This window comes from Bidens hawaiensis, unplaced genomic scaffold (genome assembly GCF_021521415.1).
Source record: "Bidens hawaiensis isolate Kalapana, Puna unplaced genomic scaffold, B.hawaiensis_p1.1 tig00019661_1, whole genome shotgun sequence".
NCBI classification, from domain to species: domain Eukaryota; kingdom Viridiplantae; phylum Streptophyta; class Magnoliopsida; order Asterales; family Asteraceae; genus Bidens; species Bidens hawaiensis.
In genome coordinates this window covers 408,680-427,269 of record NW_027492983.1, presented here as the reverse complement: position 1 = coordinate 427,269, position 18,590 = coordinate 408,680, and the positions used below count along the sequence as shown (strand labels likewise).

Sequence of the window (18,590 nt, the reverse complement as noted above, 5' to 3'; positions counted from 1 at the left end):
TCTTGACAGTTTTACTATAAATATACGTATCATACATTAATTGGGATATCTAATATAAAAACCCAACAAGCTTAAACCGTAAAACCAAACCAGACCAAATCGTTGGTGTGGTTTTGTTTATAAAAATTTAAAACCGTTTAGTTTAACCCAAAAACCGTGAAAACCAAGCCGTCAACCCCCACTAAGCCCGAATGGCCATCACCGTTGAACAAAAACAATAATATGTGGCCGGGTCAAATCGCGCCCCATAAACTCATTTCCAAACCCATTCGTTACCCGAATTCTAAAACCTCCTTGTTATCGAAAACCCTAGATTCGATTCAATTCAATTCAATCAGACTGAATTAAGCCATGTCTTCAACGCTGTTAGAGCTCACTCGAGCGGCTCACGAAGACGTCGAGCGGCTCGAGCGGCTCATCGTCAAGGACCTGCAGAACGAACCGGCTACGAACAAGGACCGTCTGGCTCAGAGTCACCGTGTGCGCCATATGATCGACCAAATCACGTCCACTACTCATAAGCTGGTAATTATATGTTTCTGTTATGATATTTGATTGTTATGTATGCAATATGTTACGAGTTTGATAAGACATTAGTGTAATTTGTAGGTTTAGGTTGAGATTCAACACGGTTGTTGTTTTCTAGGGCAAATTAATCGAGTTAATTAGGAGTTTACTTAATTAGGAGTGCAAACGAGCTGAGCCGAGTCGACTCGTTTAGATTTGTATTTCTAAAGCTAGAGCTTGGCTCGTGAGCAGTTTGTCAAAGCTCGAGCTCAGCTCGTTTATTATGTAAGGATTATTTAATTATTTTTATGTATATGTTGATAATTATAATTTTTATATATTATTTAATTAATTATATTTATTAATTTTTATCATATGTTTATATATACTTATTGTTATTATATAAAAATATTATATTAAATTTAAACTATATGAATAAAGAGCTCGTTTAGGTTTGCGAGTCGGATATTTGATTGTTATGTATGCAGTATGTTACGAGTTTGATAAGACATTTGTGTAGTTTGAGATTGAACGGGTTTTTATTGTTTTCTAGGGCAAATTAGGGCTGTAAACGAGTTGAGCCGGCCTGAGTTTGAGCTTGAACTCAAAATTAAACAAGGCAGCTCGGCTCGAGCTCGAAACCAAACGAGCTTAAAATCAAGCCACGAGCTGAGATAGCTGGCTCAGGTCGTTTGAAATAATTTTTTTTAGCTAGATTTATTTGAGCTTTTATTGAGTGAGCTACAAGTCGAGCTACGGGCCGCGAGTTATTTTGAATGGCACTAGGGCAAATTAGTAGAATTAACTAGAAAATTGGCAATTGATTAATAGAACACGAATTAAACACCGAGATTATTCGGCACAACTCACCAATCGGGAATTATCTCCAACAAGGGTTGTAAACGAACCTAACCGAACAAGGCCTTGTTCATGTTGTTCATTAAGGAAACGAACTTGTTTGAGAACGGTTCATGAAAGCGAACAAACGAACACAAACAATGTTTTATTTGATTTGGCTAATCGAGAATGAGTGTCAACCGTTTGGTCCAGCTAAGATGTTTGTGTAAGTGTGTTAATATTTCTGCTTAAATCTATGTGATAAGATTAGAGAAGTCACTAAAAAGTATTAAAAACCTTTAATGAGTAAACAACAAACACATTATCGAATGTTCATGAACATCATTGAACAAGCATGGCCTATGTTTGTGTTCATTCATTTAGTTAATCGTACGAAATTCATGTTCATTCAGCTATTAAACGAACAAACATAAACGAACTTCCTGCTGAACAGTTCGGCAAATGCTTGGTCCGTTTACTCAACAGCTCGAGCTCGTCTTGTGAGTAGTTTGTCAAGCTTGAGCTCAGCTTGTTTATTATGTATATTAAAAATACATTTTATAAATAAGATTCTCGTTTAGGCTCGTGAGATCGAGCTTGATATGTGAAGCACGGGTTGATTTGAGTTTTTAACGAGTCGATCTTGGGTTGCTCACAAGCGGCTCAGCTTGTTTACACCCCTAGAATTAATTAGGGTTATTTTAATAGTGCTTTTGTTTGATGTGTTTCTGTTAGGTTGAAATATATGAAGATAAAGATAATGCAAGGAAGGATGAAATTGCAGCCCTTGGTGGACAAACTGCAACAGGGACTAATGTTTTCAGTGCATTCTATGACAGATTGAAAGAGGTGAGATTTTCATTAATGGTTGGTTCTTGTTCTGTAATGTTGTTATTGCATAATCTTAATACATTATGTTTATACAGACTCGGGAGTATCATAGGCGGCATCCATCAGCACGAGTTCTTGACACCACCGATGATTTTGAGCAACTACTTGAAGAAGAACCACAAATTGAGTTCAGTGGAGAGGTTAGTCAGTCAATCTATATGTTTAATTGTTTATATATCAACTCTCTATACTTGCTTTCTAATACATGCTCAGAACTGCATGATACATGTTTTGGTTATTAATTTTATCTTTACTGTTGCATAGATGACTTTTGCATTTTAAACAAGAGTTCTTTTTTGTTGGTTATTTACAGGAAGCGTATGGGCGGTATCTAGATTTGCATGAATTGTACAATGTTTACATCAATTCTAAGTTTGGCAAACCAACTGATAAGAAACCTGGCAAAGAAAGTGATAAGCAAATTGATTACACTGCTTATCTTGAAGTGTTTTCACAACCACACCTTATTCCTCGAAAACTGAAAATCACAGGGTAATAATTAATTCTGACTATTCCTGTATTTGCATTTATATGCATTATCTTTATCCAAGCTTACCATGTATTCTTTATCCTCATTTTAGCTCTATGTGTATTCATCATCTTACATGCTACACATAACCTTAGTAGTTCTATACTCTGTTTAATGATTTTTTAAAGATTAGAGGCTTAACTTATAAACCTATTAGTGTTTATAATCGTTTATTCCTGACTTTCTTTTGTTTTTCCAGGCAGTACAAAGAGTATTTGAGCAAAATGACAGAATATCTAGTGTATTTTCTTGAGCGCACAGAGCCCCTGCAAGATCTTGATAGATTATTCTCAAAGGTACTTGAATGTAACTCTTTTGTGTCTCTTTTTCTTCTCTTAATTATTTAATACTTTGAATATGGAGCTGGCCCTTAGTGGTAATTTTTGATCAGTCCATATCTGAAAGTTACTATTCAGCTCTGCTTTTTTAGTGTTTTTTAGCATTGCATTTAAGATACTACTATGTTCTATAGAACATTCAGTATTAGCTTTGTTGAACTTTAATTTTGAAAAACAAGTTTTAGTAATTTGTCTTCAGTTTGCCCACTCACCTTCTGAATGTGTTGGTTTGGGTTATGTTTGCTCAAAATTAAAAGAATTTTAGCTAAAAACGAATGGGCCAATGGGTCTAGTGGGCCAAATAAGCTGAAGTATCCCAAAGTATAATTTTTAATGCATACAACCTTTTAATTGTTTCTATTCAAAGATTTAGCTTACAATTGTATTAATATTTTAGTATTGTTTTTGTAATCAATATTTTGATTATTTTCATGTTAGTATGTAGTATGTACAAGAAATCTAAAAATGAACAAAGAAATGTATGCAGCTCAAGCCAAACCCACCTGACTCAACCCACCTTATAATGACATGTTTCAACCCAATCCCATGATAACCTGATCTAAATGCAATTTTGAGAAATAGGACTTAGAACAATTTTGGTTTCATCAGTCACTTTTAACCTTTATAAGGGGCTAATAAAAACAGTAAGATAGCGAGTTTGTTATTTGTTTTTAATGGAGTTATGTGCATCTAATAATTAGTGAGAACAGAAAAATGCAGAAACTATTTTTAAATTGTTCACGATCCGTATCTGATTTATCGATTTGAAAACAGGTGACTGCAGAGTTTGAAGAGCAATGGGCTAATGGCAAAATAGATGGTTGGAAGGACGAGCCTCAAGAAAATGGACACACATCTGAACAAAGCACACCAATTGATCTAGATAATTATAATACAGTCGATGAACTGGTCGCTGCAGTTAGTCCTGAGATGTTAAAGGAAGTAAGTGCATGATACCTAATTCTGTTTTATCATTTGTTAAAAATGTTCATAAAGGCGTGTCAATGCCTTGCTAAGTTCAACTAATTTACCATCTCCTTGCTTTGTAGGCATTGGGTGCACTGGGCTTAAAAACAGGAGGTACTGTTCAACAACGTGCAGAAAGGCTTTTCCTTACAAAGGTATCTATATATTTTCCCTTTTATATTTACTGTCACGTGTTTGAAACAAATCTCATATTTCTTTTTCTGGCCCCTGCAGCATACTCCCCTTGAAAAGTTGGACAAAAAGCATTTTGCAAAAGGTGCACGAAGGCCCGAACAGAATGGTGCTAAAGATCAAGATGATGAGTTAAAACAGATTGCCCTCATGGAGGTCAAGATAGAGAAGCTTTGCGAGATTTTGTCAGAGGTAAATTTGTTAAAAAAAGATTTTCTATATATTTCTATCATGAATCTTTCAGGGTGAAAGTGACCCTGTGTTTTTTTGTGCAGAAAATAATGCGAACAAAAGAAAATGTTGAGAAGAAACAAGCTCAGATATACGAGGAAATAGACGCTGAAAGGGAGGATGTAAGTTTGGTTTTAATCATTATATGTGACAAAGTTATAAAGCATATTAAAATACACATTATTAATTATTTTTTTAATTTTAGGAGGAAGTACCTGATATCGAGAGTGATGATGAAGACCAGCAAATATATAATCCTTTGAAGTTGCCAATGGGTTGGGATGGAAAGCCTATACCATACTGGCTCTATAAGCTTCATGGTCTTGGTCAGGTAATGTATATTTTATTACGGCAACATGTTTTTTTTCATATAAAATTGATCAATTATTCATGCAAATAATTATTTTTCAGGAGTTCAAATGTGAGATATGTGGAAATTATAGTTACTGGGGACGAAGAGCTTACGAGCGTCATTTCAAGGAGTTTCGGCATCAGTATGGCATGCGTCGCCTTGGTATTCCAAATACCAAAAACTTCAATGAAATTACATCGATTGAGGTAATAATGTCTTGTTTATATATAACCTCTTAATAATATTATTTTCATTTGTGGCGTTACGTATTGTAGTTATTAATGTTATAATTATGTTTAACTACTCACAGGAAGCCCAACAACTATGGGAGAGAATTAAAGAGAAGCAAGGGGTGAACAAGTGGCGTCCGGATTTAGAGGAAGAGTATGAAGACCGAGAGGGTAATATTTACAACAAAAAGACGTACACTGATCTTCAACGCCAAGGCTTGATATGAGAGATGCTGTCGGTTACTGCAAGTAAGTTTTATCATTTGAACACATTAAACGTAATGACTTCATTATGTTGAAAATAATTAGATTATGATTGAAGTAATATTATATTTGTAATCATATTTGACACTGATTATAAAACATTTAAGTTTTTGACAGAGCGTTTTGGGTCAACACGATCTGAACAGTACCAAAATATACTGTTTTGACTTGCTGACCAATTAATCATATTTGACACACTGATTATAATATTTGTTAATGATATGTTGATATCGTTTGCTGACAGGGGCATTCTGCGTGAAATCACAAGCAGGAAGCAAGTTATTTTTGGTTGATTCGTTAATCTACTTACGGCTTTGTACTTGGTTGTACTAGTATTGTAATGTTCAGGGCATCGATGCAAATTAGTTGGTTGGCTTTGTTAAGTGCTTAAATTCATCTTCGGCAACCTATCGCTACAACACAATCTATTATCCGAGTTTCTTTATGGATCCAACATCTGAATGAAACTTTTTTTTTGTCGGGTTAGCTTTGTAAATGAGTTCTGTTTTATATAGATCATCTATAATAGATGTATCTAGGCCTGACAAAATGTGTAGGCTTGATCGAATCTGCTAACTTGTCAAAACAAGTTGATTTATACTCGGTTTGATCAGTTGATGCGGGTCATTTTCATGCTCGCTCATGCGGGCTCATACTGGAAACATTTTGCAACCCAACTTTATTTATTTATTATTTTTTTTAACCAAAGTTCAGTTTTTTGTTTTGTTTTTTTTTAAGTACCTTGGTTTTGATCAAGTGAAGTCTATGCAACTTTTTTGTAAGTGTTAAGGACTTAAAAAATAAATGGAATATGTTTTAAAATAACAACAACAATAATAATAATAATAATAAAACAAATTTATTATATTGTTATCAGGTATAATAATTGTTGGCTTGAAAAAATATTACAAGAAAAAATTTTATTCACTAAATAGTGATTAGTTTTCTATATCTTCTCTTATTTTTAGATTTATTTTGTTTCTTGTGTATGATATCTTCACCAAATTTCCATGACATTTTAAGACTTTAAATCCGGTCTGCGCATCCGTCCAACTCTTGCTCGAACTGAGAGCGATTAAAATAATATATGTTAGGCTCGATATCTTTATGTATTTATGTTTATTGCCGTGCTTTATGGTTGGCCCGTTCTTTGTATATTTTCCCTATATACGGTTTATGAAAGATCAAACAAAATCACTTTTTACCCTCATACATGACTATTAAATTACATCTCATATTTGGTTTCATATATGTTGGATACGCACTACTCAACAGTCAACACTCCTTAGGTTTGTTGGTATGCATGTTTAAGGTCTTATTTGGTTAAAAGTAAACCATTGAACACCTACTAACGATTTTAAAGTCACTTAACCAACTTGAAATATAAAATATCTAACTACATAAATGTGTTAGCATATTGGATTTTATTACAACTATATATGGGTGTCTAAAATATTTGAACCTGATTAACCTGACCCAACCCGAACCCAAATGAGCTAATTAGGGTCGGGTTAAGTAGGGTCAAAAAAAATTCTTAATAGGGTAATTGGGTTAACCCGACAACCCGAATTATAATTAGGGTTGGGTTTCGGGTTTATTTTTGTAAAAAAGATTTTCGGGTTAACCCGAAATACATTATAATGATACAATAATGTAATTAACTAATAATTTCATATTGTATATGTTTATAATTAGAAGTTAAAATTATTAAATAAAATAAGGGCTTTATTTATATAGTTATAAAAATGTATTGAAAATAATTGGGGCTGTCTTTGTAATACTTCGTTTGTTTTTCATGTACCTAAAAGAATTATGCTACATACTAAATCTTAAAACAAAATATAAATCTAGTTACAAAAGGTATATAATTAGTTATTATATAAAAGAATTTGTGCATGCAAACAATCGATATTGCAATCACAAAAAGTAAATAGTTCTTTGATGATGAATTTGAATCATAAATCTTGGAACTCGATCAATCCGACAAACCCGAACCTTTATAGGGTCGGGTTGCGAGTGAGTTTTTTTTAAACCCGTCTAACCCGACCCTATTAACCAAAACCCGAACGAGTTGACTCGATTAATAACCCTACAACTAATTAATTCTCAATAATTGACTGGGTATCATCTAATGTCATAAACAACTTGTATTTTTTTTAAAACAAATCAAATACCTAGTCTCATACCCAACACCTGTCATTTACATATCGGTTTGGGGTTTCATAATTTCCCATCGTCGGCTTCTCAGTTCTCAGGCTCTTTATTCTTTTAAATATATATATATATAAGGTAAGGTTAAAATGAAAACCCATTTGAGTTGTGAAAACCCTATGTAACATCGTTTTTTTTTTGTTACATGTAATATATGTTGTAACATTTAATACAAAACATCGAAACATCAGAAAAAATGTTTTGCTATTTTTAACATTTTTTTACTAATTTTTACATATGTTTTCAGGTGAGAGAAAAAGTTATATTTATATTTACATTTTTTATTCACTTTAATTGTAGAACACAAGATTTAAACATTAATTAAAAACATATGGTTGTTGTTGAGAATATGTTTCTGGAATTTTCACAACTCAAGTGGGTTTTCATTTTATATTTAGCCTATATATATATATATATATATATATATATATATATATATAGCTTTCCATGACCCATCTATTCAAAAAGTTACACCTTATATATATATATAGCTTTCCATGACCCATCTATTCAAAAAGTTACACCTTATGACATAACCAACAACCCATCTTGTTGACCAACCAACCATATACCAGCATAACATTCTCCATTTTAATCCAAACCAGAGCAACTTCCGAGACCTTCCGGCAACGGTCAGATGACCATTTTCACATCAAAACTCCGAAAAGAAACTAAAAATGTTCTTCAAAACATTGGCATAAACAAAAAAAATATATTTTTATGCAAAAAGAAAACGTCCGACATTTGACAAGTCACCTCCGGCAAGTCGGCAACACTGTGTTTGATACTTGACCTTGTTTATTTTTATGTTCCAATTTCCAAATCCCAAATTTTCCCATCATAATATTTATATATTTTATTTTTATTTAATTAAAAAAACACTATAAAAGTGAATTATTGCTTCAACTTGAACACAAAACAAAACTCTAACTCTGTAACATAGCTTTAGCGGGATGATGTACGAAGGTTAAAGGGAATCTTGAATTTTAATAAGTTAAAAGTGACCAATCAAACCAACCAAACCATAACATTACAAATACATCAAAATTCACCTGTTTTATATAAAACCTTACAGAAAAAAGAAATCAAATCTTTTCATCTTTCTTGTTCTTGAAGACGTTTACAACAGAAAGTCAAAGAGTTGGAGTTGAAAATGTTTTTTTTATAAAAATAAATAAACATTATTGAATTATTGGTTTAAATTGAAAATAAAACTCTGTAACATAGCTTGGCGGGATAATAACGTACGAAGGCTAAAAAGATTCTTGAAAATTTAATAAAGTGAACAAACAATCTAACCAAGTAACAAGATTTATCAAAACTCACCTCTTTATACAAATCTTTACACAATAAAAATCAAATCTTTTCATCATTCTTGTTCTTGAACAACAAAAACCTAACAAAACCCATTTCAAACTCATCAAAATCCACCTGCTATAACGTCAATCTTTACAAAAGCTACATAATAAAAATCAAAATTTTTCATCATCCTTGTTCTTGAACAACAAAAACCCAAGAAAACCCATTTCAAACTCATCAAAATCCACCTGTTACAATATAAATCTTTACAAAAACACACCCAAAAAAAAATCAAATCTTTTCATCATTCTTGATCTTCAACAAAAAGTGAACCCATTACAAACCCATCAAAATCCACTTCTTTTACACAAATCTTCACAAAAACCACATAAAAAAAATCAAATCTTTTCATGTTTCTTGAATCTTGATCTTGAACAACAAAAAGTCATAAACTTTAGTTGACAATGGGCTTTGTTAATGAGCTTCAACCCAATCCGGCTCAAGTTAGCTAAATAAACTCACTTTCTCTCACCTGTTGGATCTTTCAGTCTATCTAAATCTATACATACACCACATTGTATCTATATGTTCAAAAAGATAATATATATATTATACATATATATTTACAGTAAATAATTCTTCCTTCCTATTATATAATCTCAGGAAACCCAATACAAATAAAGATTGTATTTGTTTCTAATCTTTCTTAATTCTTAATAAATTAAACAACTCATCTTCTTCTTATTTTAATCTCTTCATCAGTTCTTCCAGAAGCAGAGAGAGAAAAACAATACAATACAATACAAGATCCCCCAATTTCTTCGATTTCGTCAAATTCAATCAAATTAACACCAAATTCCTTCAAATTTTTTTCCAAGATTGTTGCTTTCCGACCATTCGATCGATTAATCCAACACCCATTTCGATTTAAAGCTGTTTGACTCCTCAATTTCCCAATTAGGTTTTCCGAAATTAGGGTTTCGGGATGATAATCAAGCGGAAGTTGAAATCGGCAATGCCGAGTTTGAAGCGGTGTCGGGTTACTGAGTCCGATGACGACGAGTCGACTCGCCGGAAAAAACGAAGGAGTAATAATAATATTAATAATAATAATAATAATAGTAATAATAATAATAATAATAACGGCAGCCGTGGGTTTTACCCTCTGCATCTGCTCGGTGAAGTTGCTGCTGGGATGATTACTTTGAGTGAATTGGGGTTTCACTTTGCCGCCGGTGTAATCCCCGGGTTTTGTAGCGAAACGGGTGCCGTGGTCATCGTTGACTCGAACCCGAATAGGTCAAAACCTGAAGAAGAAGATAGTAATAATAATGTTAGTGATAGGAGTAATAATAATAATAATATTAGTAATGATATTAGTAATGGTAATGTTATTAATATTGATTCGGTCCGGTCACGGCCGCGGCCACGGCCACCTTTAGTGAGGACGTCTCGAGGGCGTGTGCAGGTACTTCCGTCTCGGTTTAACGATTCGGTTCTTGATAATTGGAAGAAGGAAAAATCGAAACTTGATGTTGGTATTGATCAAGATGCGAGGTTTGACCCGGAGTTTGCTCCGAGATCGAGTTTAAGGATTTCAAAGGCTCAGAATCATGTGCAGCCCAAGAAGCAGAATGGGGTTAAAGTTGGGTTCAAGTATCGTAAATCTTTATCGAAATATGAGGAGTTTGAGGATGAGGAGTATGAGTACCCGAGTTTTGAGACGAGGAAGTATTCAAGGTTTGCTGAAGAAGATGATGATACGGATGATGATACGGATGATGATGTTAATGTTAATGCAATTTTGGTTAGGGGGAAAAGAGAAGGGGTTACGAAACCGAGTGAGAAAGTTAAAGAACTGGATGAGTTTTCACCAGGTGATATCGTATGGGCCAAATCCGGGAAGCATTATCCAGCTTGGCCCGCCATCGTACTTGACCCGGAAATTCATGCTCCACAACAGGTTCTTGGTTTTCGGGTTGGTGGTGCTTATTGTGTCATGTTTTTTGGATATTCTGGAAATGGTACACAAAGGGTAAGTTAGTTATACTTTTTATTTGGAATAATTTATAATATATATATTGATGCAATCACAATGTTATGATATGCCGATATTTTACTGTATACGCTTGTTTGTTGTTTGTTTAGGATTATGCGTGGATTAAAAGTGGGATGATATATTCATTTGTGGAAAATGTTGACAGGTTTGTTGTAATTCTCTATATGCTTTAAATTTGAAAAAACAAAATCAATATGGTAATGATGATGATAATTTTTTTGTTTTCGCTTTACAGGTTTCAGGGTCAAACCGACTTAAACGATAGTGAACCGAGTGTTCTTCGGTCAGCAATAGAGGAAGCGTTTCTAGCCGAACACGGGTTTACAGAAATGTTAATGGTTGAAATTAACGCAGCAGCTGGTAATTTGGATTATCTTGATTCTATTTCTAAAGGGAATTACGAGACCCGAGGATCAAATCCAGAACATGAACATGCTAAGAAACAGGCAAGTTTGGATCAGTTGTGACTCACATGTTTGAAAGTTTTAAGCTCTTTAAAGTTTAAAGTAATTTGTGTTTTTTTTTGTAGGCAATAATTAAAAGGCGACACACACAGTCATGTGAAGGCTGCGGGTCAACCATCTCACTTAGAATGTTGCGGAAAATGAATGATACATCTTCTAATAACCGTCTTCTCTGTAATTCATGTGCTAGGGTTCGTGTAATACGCCTGGTTTTATAGTGTTGACTTTCTTGACTTTAGTTATATATTTGGTGATGATGATATGCTTGTGTATTGCAGTCGACAAAATTAAAACATGTGTGTGGCATATGCAAAAAAATATGGAATCGTGCAGAAACTGTTAGTTGGGTGAGAAAGCTACGTGAAACTTTCTATTTTTAGTAATTTTCATTTAAGAACTAATTTTAACTAATTTTGGACGGTTGTGTTTATATCAGGTGCGTTGCGATGGGTGTAAAGTGTGGGTTCATGCAGAATGTGATAAAATATCCGGTCATCGTTTCAAGGTTCTATTTACTTTTGAATTTTGATTTTTTTTGTTTGTGTTTATGACATTTGTTACGGTTTTATAAGTCGAATTCATTTGTAGAATCTTGGGACGAGCGATTACTACTGCCCGGATTGCAAGACGAAGTTTAATTTTGAGTTATCGGATTCAGAAACTTACCAGCCTAAAAATAGGTACTTATATATAGTTAACATCATCATCATCATCGTACTCAGTATATCCCACCAATAGCAAAGCATGGTAGGGTCTGAGGAGGGTAAGATGTAGACAGCCTTACCTCTACCCCATGGGGATAGAGAGGCTGCTTCCGGTGAGACCCCCGGCTCGATAGTAGTTTTGCATCAAGCCTTGGACATATTACATAAGGCACATAGCACTCAATCATCGGGACGCCGGCTGATTGGTGCATGTACCCTTGTCTTTCGGCTATCAACGCCACCACATGATGCCTGATTAACCTTCCATCACTTTTAACGTTATTTTCACAAAATTAGTAAAATAACGTCAAAATTAGTGCAATTTTACTTTTGCCCACCCGAGGGTTCACACATATATACATTATATGCGCGCACCGCAAGCAGGGCACTTTTATATAGTTAACAGATAATGATATTATTTTAATAATGAAACAAATCTATAAATAGGATAATGTTAATAATGGCAAGTTTTATGTTTCAGACATAATAAAAAGCAGGAGTCAATGGTGTTGCCCGATAAGGTGACGGTTGTTTGCACAGGGGTGGAAGGGATATATTATCCGAGCCTGCATTTGTAAGCATATAAAAATATATATTCTTTTAGACGAAAGATGAATCTTGTCATTCTTTATTTAAAAGAAAAGTTTAATAAATTTTGATTCTGAAGTTTGTTTTAAAATTTTTTAAGGGTTGTGTGCAAGTGTGGATCTTGCGGGACTCAAAAGGTGGCACTTAGTGAATGGGAGAAACATACAGGGTCAAAAATGAAAAATTGGAAAACAAGTGTCAAAGTGAAGGGTTCGATGTTGCCACTAGAACAATGGGTTCGTACACGAAACTGAATATTTCTTAGTGTATGGATTATTATGCAGGTTTTGATAAAAGTGTCCAAAAAATGGTATTTTGCAGATGCTGCAGGTAGCTGAGTATCATGCTCGTGCTGTTGTGTCTGCGAATTCTCTAAAACGCCCTTCGTTAAAAGCACGAAAGCAAAAATTGCTTAGTTTTCTACAAGGTATGCTATGGTTTCCAGTTTCCATGATGTGGGTTTGAATTTAAAAGACATTTATGCTTCTCACGGGTGAAAACTTTGACCCGTTGACTTACAAATGGGTTGATTCAGTTATGGTTTATTTCTTAACTGGTTAAATGAGTAAAATAAGAAAAAATAATTTTATAACATGCAGGTAGGACTTTTGCCCAAACTGTATTTAAAACGTGTATAATCATCTAAATGATTTAAACAATATTTATATATAAAATTGGGACTACATATATTCTGATATGTTTTTTTTTAATTTAATAGAAAAATACAAGCCAGTATATGCCAAGTGGACGACCGAACGTTGTGCTGTATGTCGTTGGATTGAAGACTGGGACTATAACAAAATCATCATATGCATAAGGTCATCCTATTCATTTAATAATTTAGCATTTTCACCTCGTGGGCCCACTTGAATATCATTAAAAAAATAATTCAATGTATCTTGACAGGTGTCAAATAGCCGTGCACCAAGAATGCTATGGTGCGAGAAATGTTCAAGATTTTACTTCTTGGGTTTGTCGGTCATGTGAGACACCGGATATTGAACGAGAGTGCTGCCTCTGTCCTGTAAAAGGCATGAATATTACACATTAGTTTATATTTGTTGGTAATTTTTAGTTTTGAGTATTAAAATGTGATTTGTTTGGGTTTAGGGGGTGCTTTGAAGCCCACTGACGTGGCGCCCCTGTGGGTTCATGTTACCTGTGCTTGGTTTAGACCTGAAGTTTGTTTTGCAAGTGATGAGAAAATGGAGCCTGCGCTTGGAATTTTAAGTATCCCATCAAACTCATTTGTAAAGGTAAAAATATTTTTTTAATATTGTTATACAACGGAAGAAAGAATCAATACTCCATTTCAATAAAATTGTGACCTATTTTTTTTAAAGCTAATTACTCGGATGCTCCCTGGAGTATACCCAGATTTTCCAAATCGTAGCACGGATGCTTCTTGGAATGGATGGGGCGTTAGTATTTTTGGTTAAGCGTGTGTGAAAGGACTAAAATACTCTTACTATTATAAAAATAAATACATAAAACAATAAATGAAATCAAGTGGAAGTCCCCAATAGCTTATTTTAATAGTTATTTATTTTTTCAATTAAGGGTATAATAGTAATTTTACACCCACTTAACTAGAAATTTTAACGGCCATCCACGCTGGGGAGCACTAGTTTTGACGGCAACAAGTTGGGGATCGTTCTTGTAATTTTGGAAAAGTGGTGATCAAACATATATACCACTGGGAGCATCCGAGTATTTAACTCTGTTTTTAATATACAGAGAAAGAAAGAACAATTACTCCCCCAATTTTAATAAAATTGTGATGTTTGACTTGACATGTTTTCGGGAACTTGTTTTATTAGTCAAATGCAACACCGACTCGAGTAATGACCGGAAAAGGGATTGCTGTGGATCAAAAGTTTCAATGCTTTTTCAATTTTTACTTTTACAGAAATTTGAAATTGTGATATTGATTTGGTCCACAATATTCCCTTTTCTTGATGCTACGCAATGTGTGTTGTGCGCGGGCGGGCGTGTGCTATGGCATGACAATTTCAACTTGTCTTTGTTTTCCTTATATTATGTTACGCATAATTTAGTATTCACCATTTTTTTTACAACAATAATGGATAAATAAATAATTTCAATTTAAAATAAACGTTGCAGTTTTCCGTTGAGCTACAATTTATTTTCTTGGATGTTTTAAAATCTGTATCTTTTTCTTGTTGAATTTCTTTATTTTACTATTATCATATTAATCAATGGTAGCAATTTATGGGTCTTCTTTCAGATATGTGTTGTGTGTAAGCAAATTCATGGATCTTGCACACAGTGCTCAAAGTGTTCCACTTATTATCATGCAACATGTGCAGCAAGGGCTGGCTATCGAATGGAGGTGACGTTCCTTATTTCACCATTTATCACTTCATGGCATGATTATTAGTTCTTTTAACAAAAATAACATCATTCTTTCTTTACCTGAAAATTTTAAAAAAAAATGATTCTTTTTTCACAGCTGCATTCCCTGGAAAAGAACGGGAAGCAGATCACAAGAATGGTGTCTTATTGCGCTTATCACCGGTATTTGTTCATAAAACCTCTAAGTTTTTACCTTTTTTTACAAAAATATTTCAAATTTTGATTTATTTATTTTTTTATGTTTGTTTTTTCAGGGCTCCGAATCCAGATACGGTCCTCATAATACAGACACCAGGAGGGGTGATTTCTGCTAAGAGCTTGCTACTAAACAGTAACAATAACAAAAACGGTTCAAGATTGATTTCGTCTAGAAGATCGCAGCTTCTAGAAGCTCCAGTCCCCGAAACTGTGACAGAAACCGAGCCATTTTCTTCAGCAAGGTGTCGGGAACATCGGAGATCACACAAGGTAGGGATTATTTGATTATAAAGTAGCATCTGTATTATATTTGGAATTTCAAAAATGTGACCGACGTTTTGTTTTGATTTTATGTTTGTAGAAGAATGGAGAGGGGCTGATTGTGCACCGAGTTACTCGGCCATGTCGTCACTCGATAACCACAATACAACGGTTGAACAGCCTTAGGGTAATTAATATTTAATACCCTTGTCATTTATTATAATAAAGTTTTTAGTCTATTTTCTTTAATTTTTTTAGCAAATACCTTAAAGTTCACACATTTATTGTCTTTTTACAGGAGATGCAAGAACCTCGAAGTTTTTCTACTTTTAGAGAAAGACTACGTCATTTACAGGCAAGTTTATAATTTATATTCCTTTTTTAACATACACATGTTTTAAATAATGCAATTTAGTATATTGCACAGGCTTCAGAATATTGGGTGGCTTTTGACCTGTTTGACTTTTTTTCTTTTTAGCTAAACTTTATCAATTGACCCATTCGACTCGTTACTTCGTTAGAAATAAGACAAAAACTGAATCTATTCATTTAGAAGTAAATTCGTTTCTATAATTGTGTTTAATGGTTAATAGTAAAATTTCACATAGATGCATATAATAGATATATCATTTTTAAACAAGCTTATAAGATTTTTTTAATTGCAATGCAGAGAACTGAAAATGATCGCGTTTGCTTTGGGAAATCGGGAATTCACGGATGGGGTCTTTTTGCACGTCGAAATATCATGGAGGGCGAAATGGTAAATGCAAATAGTTAATTTGTGAAATCTATGAAAGTTTTGGGCTTTCTTCGGTTTTGTCATCATTGAAGGGTATTTTAGACATTTACTTTGATTAAATTTATTAACGCTCATATTTTTCTAGGTTTTGGAATACCGTGGTGAACAAGTGAGGCGTAGTGTTGCTGATTTAAGGGAAGCGCGTTATCGAAGAGAAGGAAAAGATTGCTACGTGTGTTTCTCATATCTTTATATATATTTTATAACTTTAAACCAAGTATAATAAAACCGAGTTGACTAAAATTTTGTTCTTTTGCAGCTGTTTAAAATCAGTGAAGAAGTTGTTGTAGATGCGACAGATAAAGGAAACGTAGCCCGCCTTATTAACCACTCTGTATGTCCCTAAATACCCTTTTGCCTGCACATTATAATATGTATTTTCTAGTTGTGGCAATTTTGATCTGTTTGGGTTATGTTTATCTCTAACGGGTCAAATGGGTAAAATTATATTTTTTAAAATGGGCTAAAACTAGTAATAATGGATAAAATGGATCAAGCATGCCAAGTGGGTCAACCTTACCTGACCCATTTGAGCTGGTACAAAGATCTATTGTTTTGACAAGAACCCATTTTGTCCTAAGCTCGGCCTGTTTAACATTAATAGAGCTCGTGCTCAGCTCGTTTAGAGCTCTTTTCTAAAGCCTGATATTGGCTAATGAGTTATTTCTATGCTCGAGCTTGGCTCGTTTATTATTTATGGATTATCTAATTTTTTACTTATTTCATTTATATATTTTTATAATCATGTTTACATATATAAGTATAATGCTTACATATAAGTATTTATTATTTAATTGTTTTTATTATAATCTGTATATAACTTAATATATAATTATATAATTAATACATTAACTAGAAATTATATAAATAAAAGCTTGTTTAACCTCGCGAGTCTACTTAAGCTCGAGATCGTTTAAGCTCAGCTCGATTCATGTTGTTACCGAGCAGCTCAGCTCGTTGACATCCCTGCGTGCCACCTCCACCATTTTGTGACATAATTTATTCTGTTTCTAGTGCATGCCAAACTGCTATGCAAGGATTATGAGTGTGGGCGGTGATGAAAGCCGAATAGTACTTATCGCAAGAACCAACGTGACCACCGGTGACGAGTTAACGTGAGTAACCAAGAACCGAATTATACGTTTATAACCAACCAATAACCAACCCTCGTGCGGTTTTTTTTCTTTTTTGTGGTTTCAGTTACGATTACTTGTTTGATCTGGATGAGAGTGATGACTGCAAAGTCCCATGTTTATGTAAGGCGCCGAATTGCAGGAAGTTTATGAATTAGAGAGGTAGCGGTAGCGGAAAAAGGGTACAGAAATGGTGTCTCCCATAAAGGAAGAGGAGCTCTTCAACTAACTTGTAATTTTTAAAAACTTTTTTTTTTGGGTAATAATATATGTTTTAGATGTAGAGACCAGCAGGTAGCAGGCTTTGTAGGGAGTTTGAGAGAGAGCACATTGATAGCTATGGTGGTCTGTTTTTATTTTTATGGAATTTTAAAGGGAAGCCAATTTGGTAAGTTTATATGATTAAGATCCAGTTTAAAGCTACAAATGTTTAAAAACTAGACAGGATTGAAATGGACTGTGTTTCAGCCTTTCAGGTATATGTGTGAACTGGATGGTGTTAGGTAGGTGTGTTCTTCGGGTTAGTTTTTCGGGTTTAGGGTTTTTTGGGTCGGGTTATTCGGGTTTCAATGTTCAAATTCTAGACCCGAAACCCAGCCCAAATCTCTCTTGGTTTTTTCGGGTTAGGTTAATCGGGTTTTGAGTATCCTAAAAAACAAAGAAAGATTAAAAAAACTACAACACTAAAACAAAAGCTAATATGTTCTCGCTCGTAACGTAAATAACAAATAAGAAAACAAAAATAACATGGTAAAACAAACTAAAAAACAGTATATTTTACAAAATCAATCAATCAATCAATCATACCCAGTAAAATCCCACCGACAGTAGAGCTATAGGTAGGGTCTGGGGAGGGTGGGATGTAGGCACACCGTACCTCTATCCAAAGGAATAAAGAGGTGGCTTCCAGAGAGACCCTCGGCTCTAAGAACATGTGTATGAAGCAAAAAAAGGAAATCAAAGTTTAACAGTTATATAAAAAACTACTACTAATTATAATAATATTAATAAAAAGGTCACAGTTTAACCGCAATATAAAGCTAATAATAATAATAATAAAATATGTAAGGGAAATACCATTATGGTATGTGACCTAAATAAGTTAAGTCTAAGCCATAAGGTATTCAATTCTCTCTAAAAATCCTTAACTTTAATTCTACT

General features: G+C 33.9%; 1 protein-coding gene and 1 pseudogene across 2 annotated transcripts; both read left to right on the top strand.

Moving 5' to 3' along the window:
- The first annotated feature begins 299 nt into the window (after positions 1–299).
- LOC143558878 (splicing factor SF3a60 homolog) lies at positions 300–5,746 on the top strand. Its single transcript, XM_077047631.1, has 13 exons — positions 300–525; positions 2,080–2,193; positions 2,271–2,375; positions 2,549–2,727; positions 2,964–3,060; positions 3,877–4,044; positions 4,152–4,223; positions 4,303–4,452; positions 4,536–4,613; positions 4,697–4,822; positions 4,903–5,049; positions 5,154–5,322; positions 5,582–5,746. Exons 1-12 carry the CDS (start codon positions 352–354, stop codon positions 5,298–5,300), a joined length of 1,557 nt encoding a protein of 518 aa, XP_076903746.1. The 5' UTR covers positions 300–351; the 3' UTR covers positions 5,301–5,322; positions 5,582–5,746.
- Positions 5,747–9,692: 3,946 nt separating this feature from the next.
- Positions 9,693–17,842, top strand: LOC143558877 (histone-lysine N-methyltransferase ATX4-like; annotated as a pseudogene). Its single transcript, XR_013139823.1, has 22 exons — positions 9,693–10,882; positions 10,996–11,051; positions 11,142–11,561; positions 11,649–11,717; positions 11,807–11,875; positions 11,959–12,050; positions 12,556–12,648; positions 12,763–12,898; positions 12,984–13,089; positions 13,381–13,480; positions 13,569–13,693; positions 13,773–13,918; positions 14,911–15,015; positions 15,136–15,200; positions 15,293–15,506; positions 15,598–15,684; positions 15,796–15,852; positions 16,168–16,257; positions 16,382–16,468; positions 16,556–16,630; positions 17,311–17,411; positions 17,497–17,842. The product of XR_013139823.1 is annotated as a histone-lysine N-methyltransferase ATX4-like (transcript).
- The last annotated feature ends 748 nt before the right edge of the window (positions 17,843–18,590 follow it).